Source organism: Aspergillus oryzae, chromosome 4 (assembly GCF_000184455.2).
Source record: "Aspergillus oryzae RIB40 DNA, chromosome 4".
NCBI classification, from domain to species: Eukaryota; Fungi; Ascomycota; class Eurotiomycetes; order Eurotiales; family Aspergillaceae; genus Aspergillus; species Aspergillus oryzae.
Genome location: NC_036438.1, coordinates 301306 through 313233, shown reverse-complemented (window position 1 = coordinate 313233; position 11928 = coordinate 301306). Strand labels below are relative to the sequence as shown.

General features: G+C 47.3%; 6 protein-coding genes across 6 annotated transcripts; 4 read left to right on the top strand and 2 right to left on the bottom strand.

Annotated features, from left to right (window-relative positions):
- Positions 1-178: 178 nt before the first annotated feature.
- On the bottom strand, positions 179-1113 carry AO090012000129 (uncharacterized protein; the record flags this gene model as incomplete). The annotated part of the gene is made up of 4 exons (XM_023236337.1): positions 179-303; positions 350-710; positions 766-986; positions 1038-1113. 4 exons carry the CDS (start codon positions 1111-1113, stop codon positions 179-181), a joined length of 783 nt encoding a protein of 260 aa, XP_023091269.1.
- Positions 1114-1419: 306 nt separating this feature from the next.
- AO090012000128 (Zn(II)2Cys6 transcription factor) lies at positions 1420-3877 on the top strand (the record flags this gene model as incomplete). Its single annotated transcript, XM_023236336.1, has 6 exons — positions 1420-1488; positions 1564-1779; positions 1853-2559; positions 2625-3538; positions 3757-3834; positions 3861-3877. The coding sequence occupies 6 exons, from the start codon at positions 1420-1422 to the stop codon at positions 3875-3877; spliced, it is 2001 nt and encodes a 666-aa protein (XP_023091268.1).
- An 822-nt stretch (positions 3878-4699) lies between these two features.
- AO090012000127 (uncharacterized protein) lies at positions 4700-6486 on the top strand (the record flags this gene model as incomplete). The annotated part of the gene is made up of 3 exons (XM_023236335.1): positions 4700-5907; positions 5983-6074; positions 6227-6486. The coding sequence occupies 3 exons, from the start codon at positions 4700-4702 to the stop codon at positions 6484-6486; spliced, it is 1560 nt and encodes a 519-aa protein (XP_023091267.1).
- A 375-nt stretch (positions 6487-6861) lies between these two features.
- AO090012000126 (uncharacterized protein) lies at positions 6862-7965 on the top strand (the record flags this gene model as incomplete). Its single annotated transcript, XM_023236334.1, has 5 exons — positions 6862-6889; positions 7024-7095; positions 7162-7307; positions 7371-7454; positions 7513-7965. 5 exons carry the CDS (start codon positions 6862-6864, stop codon positions 7963-7965), a joined length of 783 nt encoding a protein of 260 aa, XP_023091266.1.
- Positions 7966-8216: 251 nt separating this feature from the next.
- Positions 8217-9211, bottom strand: AO090012000125 (CVNH domain-containing protein; the record flags this gene model as incomplete). The annotated part of the gene is made up of 4 exons (XM_023236333.1): positions 8217-8288; positions 8373-8414; positions 8825-9006; positions 9067-9211. The coding sequence occupies 4 exons, from the start codon at positions 9209-9211 to the stop codon at positions 8217-8219; spliced, it is 441 nt and encodes a 146-aa protein (XP_023091265.1).
- Positions 9212-10101: 890 nt separating this feature from the next.
- On the top strand, positions 10102-10562 carry AO090012000124 (uncharacterized protein; the record flags this gene model as incomplete). The annotated part of the gene is made up of 2 exons (XM_001727134.3): positions 10102-10347; positions 10401-10562. 2 exons carry the CDS (start codon positions 10102-10104, stop codon positions 10560-10562), a joined length of 408 nt encoding a protein of 135 aa, XP_001727186.3.
- Positions 10563-11928: the final 1366 nt, after the last annotated feature.

Below are 11928 nucleotides of genomic sequence, written 5' to 3'. Positions count from 1 at the left end.
CGTGTTAGCTGACTAGACTAGAAGCTTGCATATAAACTGTCCTTCATTCAAAAAGTAGCTCTTATTATACGATTAACATTCTGGTGCATGAATCACAACATAGTAAGAAAGTGCAGTGGCATTATTCATGTCGAAACGATTAGGTTTCTCATGTTCAACGTCATTTATAGGAAAGCAATTAAAGCGCATCAAAAGCCTTGACCGCAGCCTCAGCAGTAACATGAGCACTGGCAGGGTTCGCACCGGTGACAATAGGTCCGTCCGTGATGGTGAAAGCATCCCAAGGTCCAGCGGGAGAGACATCTTGAAAAGATCAGACATGTACTATATTTTAGTGAAGGGGACTTACAGGTTGCTCCAGAGTCAGCTGCAGAAGCCTCAATGGTAGGTCTTTTCCAGCTCTTAATGGTGTCCAGGACACCTTCTTCCTCTTCACCACGGGTGGTGAAGCCAGTTACCTTGCGACCGGAAATGACAGACTTTCCGGTGGAGGGGTCAATAATGCCGGGGAAGATGGCTCCTCCATGGCAACTGTGGGATGTAATTAGTATAGTGTCACCGTCATTTGAGGGGGTAATAGAAGGAACTCCATACACAGCAGATACAATGCCACCGTCAGTATACACCTTAGCAGCAATTGACTGCAGACCCTTGGCATCAGGGTAATCAATCAGCGACGCATGGCCAGCGGAAGCGAAGAAAAGGCCGTACTATTATCGGTTAGTGTCAGACATAGGGTTCTCGTTTTCGAAAGTTTGCACGCACGTTATCCGCTTTGATGTCGCTTGGCTTCAGCAATTTATCAAGCTTGGAACGGAATTCACTCGAGTGATCTTCCCAGACGGCACGATCCTCGTCTGGAAGCCAGTCTTTCTGCTGAGACAACCAATCCGGTTGGTAAGTACCAGTCTCGGAGACGAGGTCGACCTCGAAGCCTGCTTTTTTGAAGACATTGAATGGATGAAGGGCCTCAGTGATGAATAGACCTAAGTATCCTTATGAGTGTCTTTCTAGAACTAGGCCGACTCAGATCCTACCTGTCTCCTTGCCGTCTGGGTAGAGCGGCGCATGAGCGGAAGTGATAGCAATCAAGGCCTTGCGTGGGGGTGCCATTTTGGAGGGTATAGAAGTTATAATGTTATGGGATGTGCGAAATACTTGTAAACACGATTTTATCACAGGGAATGCTGAATATACACTGCCAATTAAGCCGGAAAATGCAAGAGTTTAAGTATGATTGAAGAAAGTAAGTATAAGCTTTCGGCAAATGGTGATGTCATCCCGATTGCTCTGGAGCGCTTATGTAAGTCCGTCGGAGGGCACCCCTGATCTCCACTTAAGCTTATCCAACTCCGTCGGAGATGAACCAACACCCAATGATCTCCTCCCTTGACGCGGACTCGACCTGCGTTCAGAACGATGGACCCGGCCAGAAAGCGCCAGAAAGTTTCATCCGCCTGTGAGAGATGTCGAAAACGAAAACTAGGGGTATGTGGCGTTCCCTCGATCGATTAGTACTCATTTTCCGTAGATCGAGGCTGAATATGGTTATACTACTGGCAGTGTGATCAACAGCGTCCGTGCCAGTTATGTCTCCGAGCCGGCGCAACATGTGTCCCGCGCGGGGAGCTTGTGGCTCGAGCATCTCCGACGAGTCCAATCGCTGCACCAGTAGAGCAAAGGAGAGCTCCTGGTGAACGACAAAATGCTCCCGTTCGTCCGAACGATCGACAAACTGCAGTTCTCCCGGAGCTGAATATTGTCGACCTGAGTACCCGGGTAAGAGACCGCCTCGAAGGACTTGCTATAATCCCGTAACTAGATGACTAACGTTACATTATGACGACTATAGATGTTTCTGCGCGATGAACAACATCAAACACTGGGGTACGATACCTCCGCCTTGCCCGGCGGCAAGAAGACATACAGCCCGCTCCTCTCCAGTCCGATACCATGGAGAGATGGAATTGGTATCCAGCTACCTCCACTGCAAATCCTGGATGAACTCGTTACCCAGTTTTTCGACTCCGTGGATTGGTTTATGATGGTATGTTCCGTTCTTGTGATATTGTTAGCTGTCCTCTTTACCACGTGTCCCACTGGTCTGATGTCATTCGGTCAGGTATTCCACGAAGGGAGCTTTCGACAGCGATACGCGAGTCTCATTACTTCAGCGTATGTTGCTGGACCCGATAATAACTTTCTCTGGCTTCTGATGCTGGTTCTCGCTCTCGGCGCTCACTATTCGTCACTTCGTGAGCCTCTCGATGAGCATCATCGGAACCTATCAGTTCTGTCCGAGACGCTTCTCACCCAGATAGAATACAGATTCTTGCAAATCATTGGATGTCCGAATGTAGAAGCTGTGCAGGTTTGCGTTCTCCTGGGAAGCTTCCACCTATTCAACGGTCGTCCGACGGTTGGTATGGGTGTCTTAGGCAGTGGCATTAAAATTGCACAGGTCATTGGATTGCATCGTGAAGCAATGTGGCATAATCTTTCTGAAGTCGCGCGGGAGTCGAGAAGACGGTCGTGGTGGGCCTTGGAAGTGTTTGACAAGTACGTTACCTGTAGCAGTGCTCATCTGTCGTGCTTTCTTTCTGACTTCATCGTATCATTTCCAGGTATGCAGCTGTGGCCTTTGGGCGGCCATGTAGTATAGACGATTCTGATTGTAAAATTGGTATGGTAACGGACGTGGGGGAAATAAGTCCTCGGCAGGGCCCTCTCCTAACATATCATCAATGGAAATTTAGACTCTATCGCATCATGGGACCCTTCCTAGGGAGACGACTTCAGTCCAATCGGCTCGAAACAGTCAGAGCTATTCATGGTCAGCTAGTCGCATGGGAGAGAGAGTTGCCCGATAGCCTGCGCCTGGAAAAATACGGGGAATCCGGTAGCTCGGGAGATGCACCTTTAATACAGCTGGCAGCGCTTGCTCTTCAGCTTACCTACGATAATCTTCGCATCATCCTTCATCGGAGTGTTGCATTTGGAGACATTGGCCATGAAGTTGGCTTAGCCGGAAGGGTAGTCGAAACCGAAAGCACCGCCTTCTCTCGTCAACAGCTGCTGGAGTCTGCACTACGAACCTCGGAACTGTACCGATATTCTCATCTTCTGCAGGCCTCTCGTAGGACACACGCTGTGATGCATATTGGGATATGCCTGTTTACATCTGGTGTCGTCCTCTGCGCACTCTCCCTCATGGAACCACTGTCCATTACGAGCCAGAAGGCAAAAGCAGGCATCATGCAAATCATCCGGCTACAAAAGGAAAGCGTCTCGAATCAGCATGTTCTATCGCTCCAAAGCGTCAGGATCCTCGAAGATTTGGTCAATGTCGTCATGCAGGCCGAACAACGAACAATTCTTGGTGGCCCGATTCCGGCGTCTATATCACAACCGAAAGGTCGCGCAAAGCGCGTCGCCGATAATGAATATACCGGTATCAGTCAAAGCCAGACTAATATGAACGAAAACTCTGGTGGTGCGAATACGACTACCCAAGCATCCCTTACGCCTCTTCAGGAAGGTAAGGCTCCTGATGTGATGTGTATGAGATTATGGGACAATATTGACAAGGCTACGCAGTGTTTGCCAATCATACACAACAGCCACCGAACCAAATGGCAGTTCCCACTTCCGACACTTCTGCTTCCGCATGGCAAGATGCAGGAGCGCTGGACCATATCATGCCAGCTTTGGACTCCACTGCTGGATTCTCCTGGGATGGGAACATTTCCTCATTAGTTGAGTCCGGCCTTGCTGATGCCAGCCAACTGTGGCTCTGGTCGGATAATCTCGGTTATCAGTCGTTTGCTGAACTTGGTGATATACTACACTGAGATCTTCAGAACCGGAAGGTAACTGAACTGTTTGTGATCATGCCTTTTTTGGGTACAAAAAGTTGATTCACATGAAGATGTGATTGGTGTATAAGGGAACGGATTTACGCACAAGGAACCAACAGCCACCCGTAATGACCACTGCAACTACTCATTGGGAACGAAATGCTAGTGATTTATACCTATGGTGAACATATAGCTCCTCTTAGTCTCATAGACAAGCTATATATAATATGTTTTGTCTATTGTGTACTACCTATGAATTCAAGCATATCCCGGGACGGATTTCGAAGGTGAAGCTGGAGAAAACCACCGCCAGTTCCCGATTGTATGATATGACAATACATAACAGTACAAGACACTTCTACAACGAATACCATATAGCACGTTGATATCCCATCGATTGCATCCTGACCACGCTAGTTAAGCACAAAATACAATGCAGTACGGTCTTACCTCTTAAATGTCTTTCAAGTATCTCCAGGAACACTGACATCGCTCTAGGATTGGACATACTCACTCTTTATAGTATTTATCTATTTCTTGTGTTTTGAAACCATGAAGTGGCCCGCCGGCCTCATGCAGGTCGACCGGAAATCCGCCGACTGACGCACTTCCGACCCACAGTCACGCAAAGATAAGCGGCCGGGGAGAAATCCTTGCTTAAGTACCCTGTAAACCCTTTTTCCTTTTTTCAGGGAAACGTAGAGTGCCACTAGAGACTGTTCGTTTGCTCTATCATACGAGAGGGTTACATGTGGCAGCTAAGTATCATAGGAGCGAGCTGGGCCTGAAGCACGATCGCCTTTACCCATATCACTAGATCTTCCACAACACAAACCAAGATAATGACTACCAAGGGTGCTCTTCTTGCCACAGAGTTAAACCACCAGGAATATGTACAGCGGTCAAGACTCCGCCGCTTGCGACGATGGCGGCGACTCCTTTGGCCCCTTCTCCTTATCGCAGCGCTTGTGATCCTGATTCAACGGGAATCAAGCGTCAATATCGTTCCTTATCCGCGGTACTCAACCGAGTCAGATCTGTTTAATGAAGGTATGAACAAATGTTATGAAGCTCGGAGTCGGAGCCAAAGTCATAATAAAGCCACCTCGGAAAGCAGGGTGAATCACCGGTGGAATCCAGTCTCCGGTCATAAAGGAGACATTGTTATCCAGAATGCCACTCTCTTTGACGGAGAGTTGACTCGCAATGGGACATTTAATATTCATTTTTCGTCTGGGGTGATCCGATCTGTGTCTCCCACTCACTTGGACCATCCTATTCCCGAGGGTACTCATATTATCAACGTACACGGGAGATTCATCACCCCTGGGCTGGTGGACATGCATTCCCACCATTTATTGCTTCCATTCCCCCAGCTTCCAGCTACCGATGATGTCAATGAGCGGCCGCTGCTGGGTCCCATCACTCCCTTCGTGCGCGCCATAGATGGTTTCAAGCCACACGATCCTACCATTAAAATCATTGCCTCTGGCGGCGTTACTTCGTCACTCGTTCTACCTGGTTCCGCAAATATTGTCGGTGGCGAGGCATACATGGTTAAGAACCTACCATTATCTGGAGCAGCCGGGGAGCCCGTGGTGGAGGAGTTACTCTTGGAATACGGTCTTCCCGAAAATAATCGGCAGCGATACCTCAAAATGGCCTGTGGTGAGAACCCGAAGAGAGTGTACGGGAACACCAGGCTTGGTCTTACCTGGCTTTTGCGTAAACAGTTGGAGGAGGCACGAGACTTACATGAACGGCAGTCTGCCTGGTGCCGAGTGGCATTTGATGTCGAGGAGACCAGCTTCGCTAAAACACATCACGTTAAAACTTTCATCAGGAACCATGGAAAGCGGCCGGACTCTTTCGAACTTGAAACTTTAGTTGCGCTTATCAGAGGCGAGCTTAATGTGAATGTACATTGCTATGAGCCAGAGGATTTTGAGCGCATGCTCTCTGTGCTCCATGAGTTTGGGGTTCATCCACAGGCTTTCCATCACGCACTGGAGGCATGGCAGGTTCCAGAGCTTTTGAAGAACCTCGAGGAGTTAGTTTGACAGCCCGGGCATCATAATGTTCAAGCTGACCTATTCCAGAAACATTACTATTGCAACATTTGCAGAAAATGCTCTGTTCAAGGCCGAGGCATATGGTGCAAATCTAAGAGGACCCAAAATCCTGGACGACCACGGGGTCAAGGTTGCCCTAAAATCGGTATGTCCCAAATATGTGGAAATATGAAATGGCGGTCACAGCTAACATAAAATTCTAGGATCACACTGGCGAGGACAACTACGCTAAGTACCTAATGTAAGCATTGGCGAAGTAGAACGAGGGAATCATGACTTTGACTCGAATAATTCCAGGTACCAAGCCGCTGTTTCTCATTCTTTTGGGCTCTCGGAAGACAAGTCTCTGCAGGCAGTTACATCCATTCCTGCTCAGTCGGTGCAGCAGGACCACAGAATTGGATATGTTCGGCCTGGATACGATGCAGATCTGGTTATCTGGGATGATCACCCGCTACAAGTCGGGGCGACACCCCTTGAGGTCTTCATCGATGGTCGCGCTGTCTTGGGCAACAGTGACGCCCTGGAACTGCTTATCCACAACTCCAGCTCTGTAGAATCACCAGATGCACCAGCGCCTCGACCTTCAATTTTGGAACACGAGAAAGAGGAAATTTGCTCGAAAGCCCATAACTCTCGATCGAAGATACTCTTTTCGGGCATCAAGAAGGCCCTAGTCGATACTCCGACTTCCCTCGAAGAAACGAGCGATATTGTTCTACTTCTTGAAGACGGCAAAGCTGTATGCCTTAATAAGAGATCCAACTGTTTCTCTACTAACCAAGACGAACAAAACATTACCGAACTAAGCCTGAACGAGGGTTATATTACGCCAGGTCTCGTTGCTTTCGGAAACAACCTCGGAATTCAAGACATTCCATCGGAGGAGTCTACTGGTGATGGATCGAGTGGCAAAAGTGCAGATCCTTTAGATGAACAAAAGAGCATTCATTTTGCCAAGTATGGTATCCATCTCCATGGCAGGGCATTCACCAGAGCTAGGATCGGAGGTGTTACAAAGGCCATCACTGCGCCCCGCTCTAACGGGGGCATTATCCAGGGAGTTAGTGTCGGTATACGTACAAGTGAAACAGCCATGATTCTGGACAACGGGATTTGGAAGGATGATGTTGCACTCCATCTCACGGTTGGACAATCTGCTAAAGGTGAGTGATCTAGGGCCATATTCCTAGTACCTTTGGCGTACCATGAATGGCTAATTAATACTTCAGGTGATGACACACAAACTGTAGCGTCTGGGGTTGAGCGTGTGCGCCAAATACTACAGGCGGGTCAGGAAAGTGGACAAGGAAGTACCAGCATATATGTGCAGGCTGCCAATGGCTCAATCCCCGTAGTCGTTCGAGCATATAACGAGGTACTTGCTACTTCCCCTCACTAAACTGAAACATAATAAAGCATATCTAACTCTCTTGTTCAGGATGACATTTCTCAGTTGGTTCTGATTAAGCGTGATTTCCCTTCAGTCAAGCTTGTTATCTATGGCGGCCATGGCGCAGTCTCGGTAAGGTTCCATAGTTCCAATTACGCATATAAATAATAACCATGCTTCGTCCCTATAGGTCGCCAAGCACCTCGCTGAAGCAAACATACCCGTAATTCTGACCGGTAATCGCGGTGCGCCTACTAACTGGGAAAAGAAAGATGTTCTCACAGGACCGCCATTAACTGAGAGCCCAGCAAAGATCTTGACCGATGCAGGTGTACTACTGGGCTTAGGCGTAAGCAGTGACTCTAAAGTCCATGGTCTGGCACAGGAGGCACGGTGGGCTGGTAAGTTCGCAGGGCTGAGTGACAGGGAAGCTATTGCCCTCGTATCGACCAATATCGAGGCTATCTTAGGCATTGGATCAAAGAGGACGGCCAATGGTGGTGAGGACTCACAAAGGTACAGGGGCGACTTTGTCGTGTGGGAAGGTGATCCGTTGAGAGGAGAGGGTTCAGTTGTTGTGTCTGTTCAGGACGGTGAGAAAATTGCTGACTGCTGGCCAGACACTAGCAATGTCATTTTGTAAGTTGCTCTGGGCTTCTTCATACATAACGCGTTCTGTCCACTTTTGCCTCACCATTATAGTTGCAAAAGAACTACATATGTTTCCAATCTCTCATTTAGGCGTATCCTGGTGTTGAACATCAACTTCTAGTTTGCTTACAACATAATATTCAAGAATATCAGCAACCAGTCTTTTTGAAATTGCGGACCTAGACGCTACACGGGAATCTGGCCTGCACATATCCATTTTGGGCTCTTTGCAAAACCCAGTTCTCAACACAATGACAATCTGGAAACAGCATCTTGCATCCGGGAGAACACCGGACGGGTTCCATTTATCACGGCCTAATAATGTGTTGATAGCTAACACTGTGGCCAAAGATTAATACACAGCTAATATTATTATGATCTAAAATAATCGTGGCTTACAATCTTACGATGTTGCCGATGGGGAACACCCCGCTGGGGTTGCTTCCAAGAGCCGAAAATAGTAGCATAATGGCAAGGGAGGTGGATGTTCTGACAACCCGTGAATACAGGATGGATAGGACTAGCAAGATCGGGAATTGTTCAGGAACCAAAGGAAGAATATATTGGAATTGGAACAGAACGAATCGCTTGAGGTTTTGAGTCCCTAGAATCTAACCGTATAGGCATCAGGCAGCCATTCGGGCTCTAGGCGCGGGGTAAAAACTGCCTGAGGCAAGCGCCAAGACACAGACGGGAAGTCGTCAGAAAGAGCGGAAGCCGCCGCTGCCGCTACCGCTGCCGCTGCCGCCGTGAACCTTACAAGATTATTGCTCCAGTCCAGTTACTGCAAGCAGAAGGGTGCAAGGTCAATACAAAATGTCAAAATCAAAAAGACTCGATTGATGACTTACAGCCCATACAAGTCGGCCACAGTCATTCCCAATATGGTCAGCCAGATTAATTCCCTGACGCTCTCTATCTTCTCCATCGACTTCGGTGAGGAATGCAGTCAACCAAGGACCGTCCTCCCGGAACTCCAATTCGATTTCATGAGCGGTTTCTGTGAAATTCTCACCCCCGCGAACGAACCAACCTAAATAAAGCAAACTATTAGCCATAGTTGTTACAGTTACTCGAGATGTAGATTACTTACCATCACCGTTGCCAATCTGTTCGTCAAGGACAATCTCCGCGGGAACTGTTTCATCCCCATCACCATTCTTAGCTGCGGCAAGGAGGACAGTATGATCGCCACGGACTTCGATCCGGATGAGGTCGCAAGATTGATGGAAAGACATGGTGGTTTTTGGTTTGTAATGAGGTAGATTGGGAGAGAAAGATCAAATGCAAGCAGGGCTGATTGAGGGAAAGCAATTCCAAGGGAGAAACGCGATTTAAATACCCTGATTGCTCATGTCAGACCAGCCATGGAGGGGTAATACAAACAAACCCTTGACACTTCATCGAGACCCCACTATTCAACTGCCCCACTATCTAGCTCCTTGTTGATATCTGATAGTTGAAAGACAGCTAGGCAGCAGCCTTGGCCTGAGATATATTCAATCGCTGATTTGTCTGGTACCGCTTGTACTCCTACTTAGTGAAACATTGGCGCTGATCTACTGACTTGCTGAGGTATGGTAGACAACTAAATATTGGAAAGGGTATAGTGCAATTAACAATTAATATATGATTATGAATATTTGTTTTTATCGTGCCACTTAACCTATTTAGTGGTGTTGCTGACGAATTAGCTTACAATCTCCTCTCTATATCTTCTTAGCACTACTACTATAGCGTATAGGCACCTTAATGTGGTTATAAGCTCTATATCTTATTCATGGCTTCATATATTACAAAGTATCTTTTATAGAGTAGATCGATACTGAATAAGTTGATGTAAAATGTTAAGGTTTCGGACCGTAACCAGTTCCGGACCCTCGATTTGGTCGCCGTATTTATATTTAGCAACTCACGTGAGATCCAATGAGTCCCTGCGTTAAAGCGCTGCACTCCATCCCCAGACTCACCGCCCGTTTGTCGATACTTTGAACATGGCATATTCAACATCATGGTTTCCTACCTCTCTTCGTTAATGACAGTAGACAATACCTTCACCAGCACCTCGCCCCTTCCTTCATCCATCGCTCCCGAAAGAGTAATTGAAATACTCCACAACCATGTAACGATGATCAAAATGAATCCCCTGGTCATTGATCTCCAACGATGCGAGCCTCATGAGCATGCCCCAGAGGCCGAGCGTGGCCTTGTCTGGTACGAGATCACCGATAAGGCATCTTATCTGCCATTTGATCTACTGTCAGGACAGGTCAAATATAAAGCTTGTTTTAAGGATCTTCCAATGGGTCTACAGACTGTCATCTACGCTCCCTTGGGGCTAAGGACACAGAATAAGTGGACTCTAGAGGACCAGGTATTTAGCCATCTCCAGGGACTGTATAGCCTAGCTAAACTAACGATGAGTAGGATGAATTTCAATTAAGAGAGGATGTTAGTATGGAATGCAACATGTTCATGGCCCCGTTCGTAAAGGGAACAATTAAGGCCTCACACGGTCCTTTGGTAGACCGGCTGATCATTGAAGCCAAGTCACCAGAAAGAGATCTAGAGTCGACTGTGGGGGCCTAGGTAGAAAGTCGGTCAGGTCCGGCGGCTGTCCAATTCAACAACACAAGAAAGCAACTTTGACCAAAACACTCATCTGCAGGATTAGCTCTCTGGGCTGTTTCTGACTCAGGGAAACAACTTACAGTAGTCTTAAAGATTTAATAAATGCCAATAGTTACTGGCCAAGAGAGATGTCGGCTGGTCTGGATGTCTACATAGGCCATGTAGTCATCCAGACGTGGATATATAAGCTCATGTGGTTTCCATAACGATTTCCCCTAGACCTTGGGTTTCACGCCGAAGGGGTCGACGATGTCCAAGGGATAGAGGGCCCAACACGAAACACCTTACAATAAGGATAAAACCCGAGATGGATGAGACAATACAAAGAATATCGGATGCATATAAAGGAACCCTAGCACACAAAGAGTGACGCCAGCATGTTACTTGCCTATATATTCTGCGATAGTCAGCATCTTCCTCTGCATTGCAGTTCTCATCTCATAGAAATACAGTATATGCCGCATCTTCAAGATATGTCCGATAACAGCGCGGTTTCCTTCTATATGCCAGACATGAGACCAGTAAAGGATCCAGGGGCAGATGATAGCCCAGACAAGCCACGGGTTTGTCTATTCTGCAACCATGAAGTACCCAACCTTATAGATCATTTGCTGGCGTGCATGTGGAGAATATGGCCCCTGCAGTTCCATGATGCCTTGTATTTTAAACACCTAAAATTCATGAAACCTTACATTGCCTTGAACGAAGCGTCATACAAATGCCCACGGTGCTCGTTGATCGTACGAGGCCGAGGTCAATTGATATGCCACGTTGCTCATGCATGTAACTTGCCCTACACGCTATTATATGACCATTGTATAGATATTTGGGACCCTGAAACAAACAGGCTCTGGGAGCCTTCCGGTCCATTCCCCTTTCTTCGTCTTCCTCTGGGTGAGTGGCCCTGTTACACTCGGTATCTTGAACATGGAAAGCCGATACATGAAAGTTATTACTAACATTTGAAGGATATATCCAACCAGAGATACGCGGAATGGTCTACAAAAATGTGCTTTGTTATACAACAATCGAAATTGTGGACCCCTTCGCTACTGGCGAAGTTAACCCGTCACAGGCACTTTCCTCCAAAACGGCACACACACCAGCTTACTGGCGCTCTTGAGAGTGAACCATCAAATTTATCACGAGGGGCGTCGTCACTTTTACGGTCACAATACATTTATATTTGAAAGTAAATATGATATCCCTCTGTTCGTGATATCTATAGGGCGAAAGAATGCAGTCCTGCTGCGGGATGTACAAGTTAGACAAGATGATTATGAGGTTTCTAGAATCGCATCTAAAAACTATATGGATATCATCA